Here is a 14,612-nt window from a genome sequence, read left to right on the forward strand (position 1 = left end):
ATAGCGTGGGTATACGATTCTGCATCCTTGACTGCATTCCACAACAAGGCTAATTTGATCTTATGTATTCTGTAGCATATCGGCAGACAACCAAGCAGTATCAGAGCTCCTACGTTGGAGGTCCTGTCAGGAAGACCTTGCAGCATCTTGACCGCATGATGGTGGAAATTCTCAAGACTTCTTGTGTGTAGTTTTTCCTTCAGCCAGAGTTCGGTTCCATATGTTAACCTAGGTACGACATATAGGTTGTAGATACGAGCTCCCACTGTTGGATTCAGACCACCATTTCCATGCACGGTTGGTGCTGAGAAGGCTGTATAGACACTTCCGAGCTGAATTGATGTTGGTCTCCACACGTGTCTTATTCAGGCCAGAAGTGGTGCCATGGATGATGCCGAGATGGACTGCATCCTCCATCACCTGCGGCTAGGGGTGCGTCTTCGAGAACTAGTTGTTGGATCTGATCACTGGCGCTCTTCCGGTGGTAATAGAGCAGAGCACTCTTGCTGGTGTTGATGGCGTATCTGTTGTGGTGTGTGTACTCTTCCACAATATCCAGTAGTTGTTGTGTGCCTTCTTCGTCTTTGCTTAATAGAACCACATCATCCGCAACTGTAGGGCATGATGCTGGAGTGGAGCCGACTCTCAGGCTGGCAGCTGACCTTTCCAGGAGAGTAGCAGGTCATTGATAAAGATCTTGTACGCTAGGGGTGACCCTTTGCCCCCTTGCCTCACACCTTGCCTGATAGGGAAACCCTCAGAAGTTCTGCCTTCCCATCCCACGGTAGCAGTGTTGTTCTTGCTCCATTGATGCATAACAGTCCATATATCTTTGGGGATTCCTAGGAGTGCCATCTTCCTGAGTAGCCCATCTAACCATGTTTGTGATCGAGGTCAGAGGTGAAATCTGTCAATCAAACTACTTTGCGATATTTTAGGGAAATATTTTGCCGAAGGCATTGAGGTGGTGTGGTTTGAACCATGGCAATATTAGTCTCCACAGCAGCCAGTTTGGTTCCGCTCCCTCCACACAAACAGTCTGCCAATGGCCACTTATAACGCCGTTTCTGATTGGCTACACGTATATAGCCGTAGAGCTGTGCATACGGGAACTTGATTGACCTCAGTCTAGCTGGCGAGATGGCGGGTCAAACTTGCTCATGAATAATAAAGTAGCCGTGTAGCCGATCGACCAATTGAAAGCTTTGTTTGACGTCAAGCTGGATGACGTCGGCAGAAAACCGTTAGCGAATCAAAAGGACCAGTTCGTGACCATTGGCAGACTGTTTGTGTGGAGGGAGCGTAACCAAACTGGCTGCGGAGGAGACTATGGCAATATGCGCTACACTTTATACTAAGGCTATACTAGGAAAATACCATTTTGTTAATGGATTAACCCTAACAGAACTAGGACTCACTAAAGCTCACTATTAAAACCGCTCTGCGTGCATGCATTCCACGGGACTTGATGACGCAATCAGACCAAGTCATATATACCCAGGGAATCGTTGGCCGGGCCAACGTCACCTGTGTAGCTACATGCTGGGGATCTTCTGCGTGGCATGCGAGGGGTCCGAGGTTCGAATCCCGGGGTGCCAAGTGACTTTCCTCTTCATCTTCTCTCCTTTTCGTTCCTTCTTTCCCTTCCGATAGCCAAAAACCTCGGTAGGGTTAGGGTTAATGACCATGCATATTTTCCCTATATGCCTTCTTAACCCTAACAGAACTAGGACTCACTAAAGCTCACTATTAAAACCGCTCTGCGTGCATGCATTCCACGGACTTGATGACGCAATCAGACCAAGTCATATATACCCAGGGAATCGTTGGCCGGGCCAACGTCACCTGTGTAGCTACATGCTGGGGATCTTCTGCGTGGCATGCGAGGGGTCCGAGGTTCGAATCCAGGGGTGCCAAGTGACTTTCCTCTTCATCTTCTCTCCTTTTTCGTTCCTTCTTTCCCTTCCGATAGCCAAAAAACCTCGGGTAGGGTTAGGGTTAAGGGATCTAGAATGAGCGTATGGCGTTTCGACAGTATTTTTTTGTGGGACATGAGAGCACCTCAGACGTATCGAGTTGCATTCTGAATACGAAGCATGTCTTTCTGATATCAAATAATTTTCATTTTTTGAAATTCACGATATTATAATACAAATTTAATGACAAATTATTAAAATTTGATATTTTTCAAATTTTTGATATATAACAGTCCTCGAAATCAATTTTATAAATCTAATGATATATTTTAAAGTGTATGTAGCTGGGAGGAAAAGCCGACGATCAATTGAAAATTTTGACCTTTTATATTGAAGATATGGATTTTTTTCCCCAAAAGACCTATTTTTTTGGTGTTTCGGGAAAAAAACCCATATCTTCAATACGAAAGGTCAAAATTTTCAATTAATCGTCGGCTTTTCATCCCACATACATACACTTTAAGTATAAATCATCAGATTTATAAAGTTTACTTCAAGTACTGTTAAATATCAAAAATATCAATTTTAATGATTTGCCATAAAATGTGTATTACATTGCGAATTTCAAAAAATCAAAATTATTTGATATCAGAAGGACATTCTTCGTATTCAGAATGCAATTCGATATGTCGGATGTGCTCTAATGTCCCACAATAAATACTGTCCAAACGTTCATACCCCTTCCTTAAGCCATTCGATTTTTTGGGAATGCCCACGGTTAAAAATGTAAAGAACCTTTTAACCGTGGCACTCCCAAAACAATCCAGAGAACGGCTTAATCTAGTACCGTAAAATGGGGTAACTTCGGTCAGCGGGGTAACTTTGGTCGGTCAAATATTTTTTTTAAATGGTCATATTTTCGTACAGCAATATTGTTTTTAGTCATATTTGGTGTCAATTTGTTAAGAAATATGTTTGGAAGAAATAATAGTCGCTCATGTGTAATTTCCTTGAAATTTACGAAAAAAGCGGGATTTTTGACCAAAAATCAGCATTATTTTACATTTTTTTCAGAAAAATTAAAAATCGATATTTGTGAGCAAGGATGTGTGTTTGATTAATTTTGCAAGGTGTCAAATGTCACAAAAACAACAACTTGCCCATATTCAGCGAAGATCAATTTTTTGATTTTTTTCCTTCATGGAATGTAATACTGTGACCAAAGTTGCCCCAAAGGCGGGTAACTTTGGTCAGGTCATTTTGAACCTCTAGGGCACCCTTACAAAATTATTAAAAATCTTTTTCAACTTCAAGGTGTAGAAGGGAACCCTAATGTCACAAAAAGAGTTAATTAGAAATATAATTGGTTTTGTTTGGAAGCAGTGGTTTAAAAACTCTGAAAAGTGCCCAAAGTTACCCCATTTTACGGTAACAACCGGTTTTCCAGAATCAATCAGAACTGTTAAACGCTGTTAAACTCAGTGACCCCCACCCCTCCCCCCCAAGTTGTTGTTTTGGTGTCTTTTTTTGGGTGGAGCGATCCTGACTAGTCGAGCGGTCACTGGGATTTTATTGAGCGGGTCTCGGAATTAGACTAGAAAAAAGTGCAACTTTATAGAATCTTAATAAGAATTCCCTTTAAAAGGGAAAGCCAGCATCAATGTAGAAGAGGTCTTGTAATTCAGTATCGAAGTTACGTAATGTTACTATGTCAACGGGATCACGCGCTTGAGTTATGAACCACGATCGAAACAATCACCACACAAAGTATATGGCACTTGAAGGCATATCAAAATAGCGTGATCCGGTAACCAAGAGAATTACGTAACCACTTCGATGCTGAATTAGTTTGGGTCACCGTGAAAGGCATTTTTAGGATCACGCTTACATCCCGGTTACTTGACAGTCCACCAAACCATCAATGATGAGAACATGCACACTGACACACCAAAAACATTAACTCATATAACTCCTGTCAAGGCTTTAATTCATTACTCCAAATTGTTCTGTCTTTTTGTCTTTTCTGCTTTTTAACCATGCTTATTATCAATATCAAGAAATACACTGCAGTTGTTTGTTAGTTAATTCGCTTTATAAACTCAACTTACATCCACATTTTATTTTCAAATAATTTTATATTAATTCACAATATGTAGTTTACTATAAAGTAGATAGTGGCAAGCACATGATAAAGGACTGATCACTCACTACAATCTTCACTTTTTCTTAGTCCAAAACTCCTGCAAAGCTATGGACATGGCATCTTACCAACTCCATTCTATAATAGTCTGCATTGTGTGTTTTCTCAGTCTTCAATCATTTTGTTATTTTGTTGAATGTTATTTTATGAATCAAATAAAAAAGATAGAAAGTGGCTTCACTTTAGCTATGTGTCATTTTACAGTATTTATACAATAATTTACATGTATTTATATTCTATAAGTACATGTCAAAATATGGGGTAGGGGCCTACATTGTTCAATACTATATAGGCTTATGCCCATATTATAGCTAGCCCCTAAAAACTTTATTTTCCCTCAGAATTTTTCCCGTTGAAAAGACAAAACTGATGGTTAAATAATTTCATCAATAACATTAATTTGAGTTATTTATAATGAAGATTTTGATTCTACAACATTATTAGATCTATTTATCAACAACTCAATTATGCACTCACAGGTAATCAAACACCATGCTATGATAGTCAAGGATACCGACATGACCTCATTGGTGATATAATTACCTTGTTGACCATGTTGATATGTAAGCTATAGAACAAATTATTGTTGTATGTATAGGCCTAACCTATAACTTTAAAAGTCATAATTAATTCAAACTTAACTTTGGCAATACTCGCTCGTTTTCGTTCGTTGAAACGGCAAAACATACTTTCGTTTCCTTACAAATCGAATAGCAAACATCAAAAACATTTTCACCACAAAAAGTAAAATAAAATAATTCATACCAATAGAAGAAGGCGATAATCTTTTGTGTAGACAAATCCCATCTATGAAACAGATACCAGCCCCTGATGGGCTGGCGAAAAGAAAGTTCTATATTAAACATGTTAAATAACCTAAAATATTTAAATAGACCTAGGGATTTCCTAATAAATTCAAGGACTCATCGCTAAGTTAAGAACCGTTTTTGGTTCAATAAAACCATTTTCTTGGCTAAAGAATCTTTTTTTTTTCGATAGCAACGAACCGTTAATAAAGATCCCTTCCCTCTATATCTAATATGTAATATTGTGGAAATTATGACCTATTATTCTAAATATGCCTACATGTTATAATAAACAATATTTATTATTTATTCATTGTATACTTTTGTTGAATTTCGAATTTATAAATCTTGTAATTCTTCTACTTACAAGGCTTGTGGGTTTTTTCTTAATATTTTAATTTTGTTGTTATAGTATTATAAGTACAATTGTTGCATGTATTTATTGAAACATAGGCCTATAAGGTAAAGGTACCATAACAACACGCTGTGCGTAGTGGCCGATCCCCGGGGGGCCGATCATCATCTGCACTGCTCTTCATACTTGTGTCATAATTTTAAAATGTTCCTTACTATTTTGTATATAAAATATATATTTTTTGTAATATGTTTGTATTTGAATGGATGAAATAAATAAACTGAAACTGAAGGTCTCTAAGATTCTACAAAGAACCCCATGGAACCAAAATGGTTCTTCATAGAACCTTATATAAGCTTCATATTCAATTTATTTCCATCAAAAATCACATACATAATAACACCAACAATTTTACATTTAAAAAAAAAGATGAAGGAGGTGCAACTGAAAGCAAAAGCATGAGAAAACGTTGCACCACCTGACAATTAAATTAAACACTCAAAACCAAACAGACATACAAACATGACATGACAAGAGCGGTGACCGAGAACACACACACACAAAGCAAAAATATAAATATATGAGAAAAGAATCATTTACATTACAGACATATTCCAGGGAATATGGAGAATGAGAGAGGGCTGGAGGAAGGGGGGAAAGAGGAAGAAATGAAGAGATATAATAAAGACAAGAAGATAAATAGAAATATAAGGAAAGTGATGCGAATGAGAGAGCGCGAGAGGGGACAAGGAGAGCGAGGGAGTGATAAAGTGTAGGCCTAGGAAAGAATAAGTACAGAGAAGGGGAAAGAAAGGAATGATGAATACATTTGATAATAATTATTAGGCCTATATAATAGAGACTTTGCGGAATGAAGTTACTGGAATCGATTCGATTTCTTGCTCAAATTCACTTCAACGCGAACGTCAGATTGGTTTCTGTACCAACAGCGTCTTGTTGTTTAAACTAGGGGAAGTGTATCAATGGGTGATCAAAAGAAGGGTATGTAAAAGCGACTACAACAAATTTCTCCCTTTTGTTTGCTGAAGTGGTTTGTTGGTAACACTTACGCGCTTAGTTTGAATAAACATGGATTACATCTCCAGGCGATGACCAATGCAATGGGAATTAGGCCTATGTTATGAGCTATACGCTAATATTATACTTCTAAACATGTTTCAATTAAATATTCTTGTGATATGCCTATATTATTGTCCCGGATTATTATAATAAAAGCTCAATTATTATTCCAGTAAACGTTAGCTTTGTCAATTTTATATTTCCATCAGGACACAATCCCATTTTATCTGTTTGCTCTCCCTAGCACCCCCCCCCCCCCCCACCACCACCACCACCTCTCCATATCCTCCCTTCCCTCCATCTATTCATCTATCCTCACTTTCCCACTCCCCAGTGGCGTTGCCAGGAGTTTTCTTTTAGGAGGGCAAGGACTCCTCTTTGCATTCTGATCGAATTAAATATATCTCCCCGAATGATCCCCATTTTGTTCTTTAAAAACTCCCAGAATTTTGAATTTCAACCAACATATTTCTGGCTCCTTTTTCTGACATTCTTATTTGTTGTAACAAATAGGCCTCCTCTTTTAATAATGAATAATTTGGTTGACATACAATACCCATAGGCCTATTCCCCGCCTATATGCCCCAATGTATAACTTATGTTTGATGAGTGTGTTTAAAGAGTGTCAGCGTATAGCGTGGCACATGTTAGACCAGCTTTCTGCTGAATTGGGGTACATAATGTAGGCCTAAATGAATAAAATAAATAATTAAATAAAATACCTGAACAGTACAAGCATATTTGGTTATATAGAGGTGTAATTATAAGACACGCAACGTTGTAAAAAAATTTTCACAGTAGCTGCAATTCGCAGAAGTTCAGTACACTGCTGGGTCCCGTAAAATCAGGCCATTTTACGGGAACTTAATCCCCTTGGCGTTGAAGTCGAAGCCAAAACTTGGTTCCGCAAGCTGATTTGGTGTACGTCATGAGCACACACAAAAGCATATACCAAGTGTGACGTTTGGAACAAAAATATTTTGATCTAATTCAATCAGTAATTTTCAGCAACATGTGGCATGTTTTTTACCCAAACCAAATTAGATTTCCAATAATTGGTCTATTAACTAGATAATACATAAGTGGTAATTATGTAGTCTATGAGGAAATATACAAACTATTGTTCTTAATTATGACGTATTTTCATCATAATTTACGGCACACTATATATTCTCGCGTTAACTTTAACTTCAAGCGGCTTTAATGGCAGAGTGGTTTTGAATACATAATCCTCTATAATCCTCTAGACGTTAAAGTTTGTGGTTACTAACTTCATTTCGCAAGGTCTCTAATAACTAAACACATAACAGCAGCACTGGGCAGCCATTCGATGATGTTAATGCCTTTATTCCTTACGTAATTAAAACGCCCAGTCAGGCGTATTTTACACTTGCCAAACACAAGTCACCCAATTTCGAAAACTGGACGTTGAATGTACACTCTCATGAATATTGATTGGCAACATTTTCCAATATGTCAGCGCTCTAATCGGAAACAATAGAACAAAAGACCCTGCAGAGCGTTGATACAGCGTGACTTGCCATGTGACTGTGTTTACACAACTAATTATACGCTCAAGGACATAGACACTGGACATGTGATGTGACCGTTCAACCAGGGAAGCGAGATAATACCCAAGTTTCGATTGTAATTTATATTCCGTGTTACGTCAAAATATTCGAAATCATGATAATATATTTTAAACGAACGGATTCTTTCTGTAAATTTTAATACATTTCACTTTTGAGCTTGAGGAACAGCGTGATGTTATGGCTATTTTTAAAAATGCTCTGATTGTTCAGTTTGTTCACGATATACAAAGTACATAGTCATAGTTCATAGACAGTTCATTGTATGTATTGTAATGTGTCATTTGCGTGATGTTATTCCTCTGCCGATTGCTTAATTCGAGAACTGACAGGAGCTAGAGAGAACGACAGGTAAGTTTATTCATAACTTGACCGTGCGTATCATGCGACTATTTCAAATCAAAACCAAGTTAGGCCTATTCAATTAAAATTATGTGATCTAAGATGCAGATGTCGCCGTACCGTGAACTACCAAATGACCATACGGGGATAGCAAAAAAGCAAACTAAATCAGTACCAACTGACCAGCAGGGAAATTTTGAATAGATCTTAAATATTCAAGTAGTGTATACATAACCAAGGAAAATAAATTAACATCCAAAAACTGTTTAATATGTAAAACCAGGGATATATCCCTGGTAAAACAACATCCAAAATTTAGGGTTATTGCAAAAAGACAAACCTATTATAAGAGCAAAAAAGCAAACTAAAACGCCGGTTGTTTTGTCTTTTTTAACCCTAAATTTTGGATGTTGTTGTAGGCCTATATATTAAACTTTGGTTATTAACACAAGGGGATAATCATATCGCAAAAACTATCCGCAAGACACGCAGGAAGACACGCCGTGAACCTAATTAAGGGACCGTTCACAAACACTTGTAAGGGGGGGGGCCTGATGCAAAAAAAAATTTATCGCGAAAACTTTTCCCCCCCCTTTACAGACCTCGAAAATTTCAGGGCCCCCCTTTTTGACATGAAAATTATGGGTCAACCCCATAGAAAAGCATATAAACTCAATTTTTCCAGGAAAATTTGTGGTCATGTTTTTCAGGCCCCCCCCCCCTAAGGAGGCTCAAAAATTTTCAGGGCCCCCTTTTTGCATCAGCACCCCCCCTTACAAGTGTTTGTGAACGGTCCCTAATATATCAATAGATGAATAAAAATTGTTAACTGCGTAACAGATACCTCATTCGGCACAATGCGACTTTACTCCCCCAAGTTATACCAATTCAAATGGACTCGTGACCTAAACATGTTAAAAGAGAACATTTTCAAAGGTGACATATATCATGAATTGAATACAGGACACTTACAGGACGTTTCGAGTGAGTCCAAATTTCGTCACGCTCTTTTTCATCCATACATTAAGGTCAACCCTGGAATTATGGAAACTTTCGGGCATCATAACTGCTAAATTGTTGGTCTAAAGTATATAAAAGTATACATATTTAGAATGGCAAAGACTTGATAAGTTCATCTGTGAGGTCAAATTTGGTCCAAAATCCCAAAAAACTGTTTTTTTTTGTGCCACTTCCTTTTCGTACATCCTACCAAAAACATTCTTGGGCCAAAAATGTTTTTTTATTAATTTTGAAAAACTAGATAAAAATATCTAGGAGCCGTATTTTTATTTTTTTGAATTTTGACCAACTTCACCAAAACTATTTGAAATTTGGGCGAAAATCTGGCTTTTTTATGATTTTTTTGGTGCAAATTTCGAAAGTTGGTCGAAATTCAAAAAAATGAAAAAACAGCTCCTAGATATTTTTATCTAGTTTTTAAAAATTAATTTAAAAAAACCCACCAAGTTTCATACCCATACGACAATTTTTGCTAATTTGACCTCAAATGACCTTGGGTGACCTTGACCCACTAACCAATACACACTTGTTCTGTCTGGGGTCAAGCCTAAATAAGCTCAAATAGCAAATAATAGGCCTGTTCAAATGTAACCCGGGGAATGAAATTTTGCTTAAATTCTATGTATGACATTTTTGCTTATAATTATCTTTGGCACAAATCAAATGATAAACAGCCTTACACTTTTTATGGTGATTTCATCCTTTTGGGTCCCCACTTTGCCTCAGTGCCAAATCACAAGTCATTAGCAATTCATATACTGTAAAACCTCGTCTATAAGCATATAGAATGCGTTTGATGAAAGCTGCATTAATCCAGGTGCCATTCAGTGACAAATGTACACTGTATAACATTATTGATTTTGAACAAATAAATTACTGATACAAGCATATACAAACAAGTACCCTTATAAAACAAATCTATTGTATTGGCATATTTACAGTTGTTTCATATGAATTTAGCTTTCATCAAAAACACTATAATATGTGACCATCCAGCACAACTGAGCCCTGAAGTTGCCAATCATCATTTTGAGATATTCAACCAAAATATTCTGCTTGAAATTAGCTTTAAAATGATGTATATCATGTCTATAGTACTTGACATTTAAGTAGTGAAAAATCAATAAAACAGTCAATAAATCCTTTGTTTCCTATTGTTTATTGTTAAGTTCAATGGAGCATATCTCAATATTGGCACTGGAGACATCCGGGCTCAGTTGTGGTGGATGGTCACATATATACTTGTAGACGAGGTTTTACGGTATTGTATTTCCAATCCATTCCTGCATAGAAGTTAGTTGAACACGTTGTATTATCCATTTCATTTCATTTCAGGACTTAAAGCCCAGTCTACACCTCTGCTTGTACCTGTTCCAGCAAATAAGAATCCATCTCAAATGCTATGCATAGAAAACGGTGTCGGTCAACTTTATCATGAAACCCACTACATGTACATCGAGATCGGACATGTCGGAAAACTTTACAGTTCTTCAAAATATTGACTACCACAAACCACTCCCAAGATATATGCACATTAAAGATGTATCACTTATAAACAATCCTGTTCTTGACAACTTAACTGAGAATAAAAGAAGCAAATCCAGTGATGGACTTGCTAAAGACCAGTTAGATTTATATCTTCCAAATATGAAAGTGAAGCAAAGTGCTCTTTCATCTTCAACTGTTATAAAATCAGACGCACCTCCATTGGTTGTCTTTGTCCACGGCGGGGGCTGGAGACGCGGGGACCGTCAACAATGGAAGTACTGTCTTTCATCATACGACACCAATTTGATGCTTTTCATACTTTTCCGTTTCTATAATTTGTATCAAAATATTGGCAAAAGTTTTGCACGAAATGGCATTGCCTGTGCAGTGATCTCCTACCCTCTCTTACAACCAACATTGTGGGTGACTTTATTTGAGTTATTCACCTCATTTTGTATGTCAACTTTGCTCTTGACGATTCTCTTAACTTTGGTGATGCTATTTTTTCAACTCCTATTAACCTGGTGTTTACCACTTACAAACATCTATATTATCAACCAAATCTACATTTTTATCATCCAAATGAACTCCTTACAAAGACTCCACATTCTACCAATATGCCTCACATTATCTCAACTTGCAATGTACTGTTTCATCAGCCTGAACATAAGTAATTATAGGAATGGGCCGCATCCAAATGGCATCCTACTCTCCGTTCCAACTGCTTTATCAACATTTGTGATATATTTCTACATCACCCAACCAACTTTTGGAACTAGCTTGTGGATGCTATCCGTAATTTTAACTGGATTTTTGCAAACAAGCATCGCAATCAATCAGATGATGTTTGTCTACAAATCGGATAATCGGTGTGAAGATCAGGTCAAATCTGTGGCGAAGAGCGTTCAATGGCTCAAATCATTTGGCCAGAAGACTGGGCAGTTTGATACTGATAAGATAGTGCTATCAGGTCATTCAGCAGGAGCACATCTTATAAATCTACTAGTATGGGATGATATATATCTAAAGGATATCCAGTTGGACAGAAGTGATATCAAGGTTGGTATTTATTTACTTAATCAATGATTAAATATCAGCACAAGTGCCAGTGGTCATTATAATTCTTTGTTTGACCTTGTCCTTGCATGTAACACCAAAGATTAAATAGAAGTAATTTCAACATGTCTTGTTTGTTTATGTTTGTAGTAATCAAACGTTCAAAAAACATTTCAACATAAATTTTTGAAAGATCCTTGACTTTGATAAATGAAGAGCTTGGTTCCAAACACATGTTTCTGATTTACCGGTGCGATATTGCACTGGGTTGAGATGCTATACAACTGTAGGTATAGTAATTTCAGTTGGATGCACCATTACAAAGCAAACAGTGGATGGATGCACAGTAACAATACTGTGCAAGGCCTTTCGTTCCCAAATGAGAACAATAGTCTGCATATTGTTAAGCAGCATTGTTGTGGCAAATAATGGCTTGTTGGTACAACTCATTGTTGCCAATGTCAAACTTGTCAAAGTAATTGTGATTGTATCACATCGGTAAATAAGAAACATGTGGTTGTGGACTTAACATGGTTTGGAAACAAGCTCTTCATATACTAAAAACAACTAGGGTATTGGTAACAGGAGCACAATACGTGCACTTGAGTTGACAGGTCCAAAATTACCAGTTATTACAAACATGATGTTATCAGTATGTAGCTCTGTAAATGACAATGGGTACATGATTGTTGACAACTTCCCACAATGTAAATCTTTTCAAACAATTGAAATACCTGATGTTCTCACTCTCATGATGCTCATTTTATAGTTATTGGTTAACTGCTAAACAGTAAACACCATGACATTGGAAATAGAATATCAGAAACTTGAGTACAGACTCTATGGATCATACATATCATTCTGAGAAATTTGCAATTAAGATGTCTCATAATCTAAAGTGTGCCTTCCATAACAAAACAATCACTGTTTTCTTCTTGAACTTCTTGTTCCTTCCAGGGCATCATCAGCCTTTCAGGAGTCCACAATCTCCACTCTCTGAGCTTTCCTCTAATCCGACAAATATATCTTGCTCCGTTTGGAAAAGACATCAAAGCATTGGAGAAACTCTCACCAGCTACACTCGTCTCAAATTGCAAATCGGAGAAAGTGCCACAATTTATGATTGTCAGTGCTGAACATGATTATGATTTTTTCAAGAAAGATGCCACAGATTATGTTGAGAAACTAAAAACATTTGGTCACGTAGCAAAGTATGAAATAATTCCAAACTCTACACATCTATCACTACCATGGACTTTTGCATCGGACAAAAGGACTACAACATTGGAAGAGATTTGTTTCTGCTTCGTGAAAGGACTGTAATTGGCATAACCAGGGGGCTTTAGACATGTGAATGTACTGACAAAGATCAAGATTTCACAGATTAGTGTTTTTGTAAAAGCCTGTCACATCAGTAACCCCCTACTATATAGCTTTCAGTACTATACCAGCCAAATTTTCAGAATTTCTTTATTGAGATAAATGCGCACAAAGATTGGAGCATTAGTTTCCAAAGAGATTTTCTAAAATAAAAGCTCCATCACATTCATATTGCGATTATAACATCCAACTAAAACAACCAAAATTGTGTATAGATGAGGTGACCTCAATGTTTATCAACAAAGGCAAGGAACTGGTATATCTTTCAGTTATGTTTGAGTGAACCCCATTCAACCACTACACTGTTCAATAACCTTATTGTGCACCCGGGGCACCCATCAGACCTGGATACCCTTTCGACACGATAATGTTTTGTTATAGGAAAGAAGTGGAAACCTTTACTCACCATGCATAGAATTATACTCTTCATTAGGGTGCCCCCTTCAACACAAAATTTGTGTGCGGATTCACATAAATTGTCATTTGAAAGACCAAAACTCGAACTTGATTATACCAAGTTGGTATGCACATTTTAATTTTTGCGCGCATGCACCACTGGTATTGTGTATTATTTCCTCTGCGCGCCACAACCCGTATCTACGTCACTACAGCTAGTGACGAATCTTCAAAAGTAAAGACATTGGAGAAGATGAAAACATTTTTTTTTGTTAACATGAAGTTCGTTGAAACATGAAATACATTTGATCTGAGACACTATTTGTAAGTTATTCGGTAGGTCTACTCTATGGCTTTCAATACCAAAATTGATTAGCTCTTGCATCATGCACACATAGTCCAACGAGTAGGACCTGTTTTTTTTTAATAGCAACTATATACTCAAGACTCTGATCGCTCAAGAAAGATTAACTGCGGAAGTCCACTAACCGCCCACCCGAAAAAAATTCGGGCAGCGTGGTACGGTCACTGGACTTTCGCGATTCGTCTTTCTTGCGCCTGGTGAGATAGTGATCATAGTCTGAGCTGAGCATAGTCTGGTAACCATGGTAACTTAAGAAAATAGATCCTACACCTGTGGCACATTTCAGCACAAAATCATTTGAAAGATCAATTTAAGACCGATATTCAACTTCATTATGACCAAAATTAGTGCCTGATTGGCCATATTTGTGCAAATTTTCGCACGCTCTGCGCGCACTTGTTTCAGGAATTCGGGGAGGGGCGCCATTATGTATCCTTAGCCCTGGGTGCCACAACCCCTAGCTATGCCACTGTCCTACACGTCGGACTATGCACACCCTTGGTCAGGGGCACCCAATCTACTTTCGCCCCCGGACACCCTGGGCCAAAGTTACGCCACTGCATAATATGATGCGCGCGAGGCAAAAAACAATGGAAATTGTGATGATGCATGTGCATACA

General features: G+C 37.6%; 1 protein-coding gene across 1 annotated transcript; it reads left to right on the forward strand.

Moving 5' to 3' along the window:
• Positions 1-11,000: 11,000 nt before the first annotated feature.
• Positions 11,001-13,492, forward strand: LOC140163579 (uncharacterized; the record flags this gene model as incomplete). Its single annotated transcript, XM_072186897.1, has 2 exons — positions 11,001-11,855; positions 12,810-13,492. Coding segments are annotated over 2 exons (1,221 nt in total), but the record flags the coding sequence as incomplete, so codon positions are not given.
• Between the last annotated feature and the right edge of the window lie 1,120 nt (positions 13,493-14,612).

Source organism: Amphiura filiformis, chromosome 1 (genome assembly GCF_039555335.1).
Source record: "Amphiura filiformis chromosome 1, Afil_fr2py, whole genome shotgun sequence".
NCBI lineage: Eukaryota > Metazoa > Echinodermata > Ophiuroidea > Amphilepidida > Amphiuridae > Amphiura > Amphiura filiformis.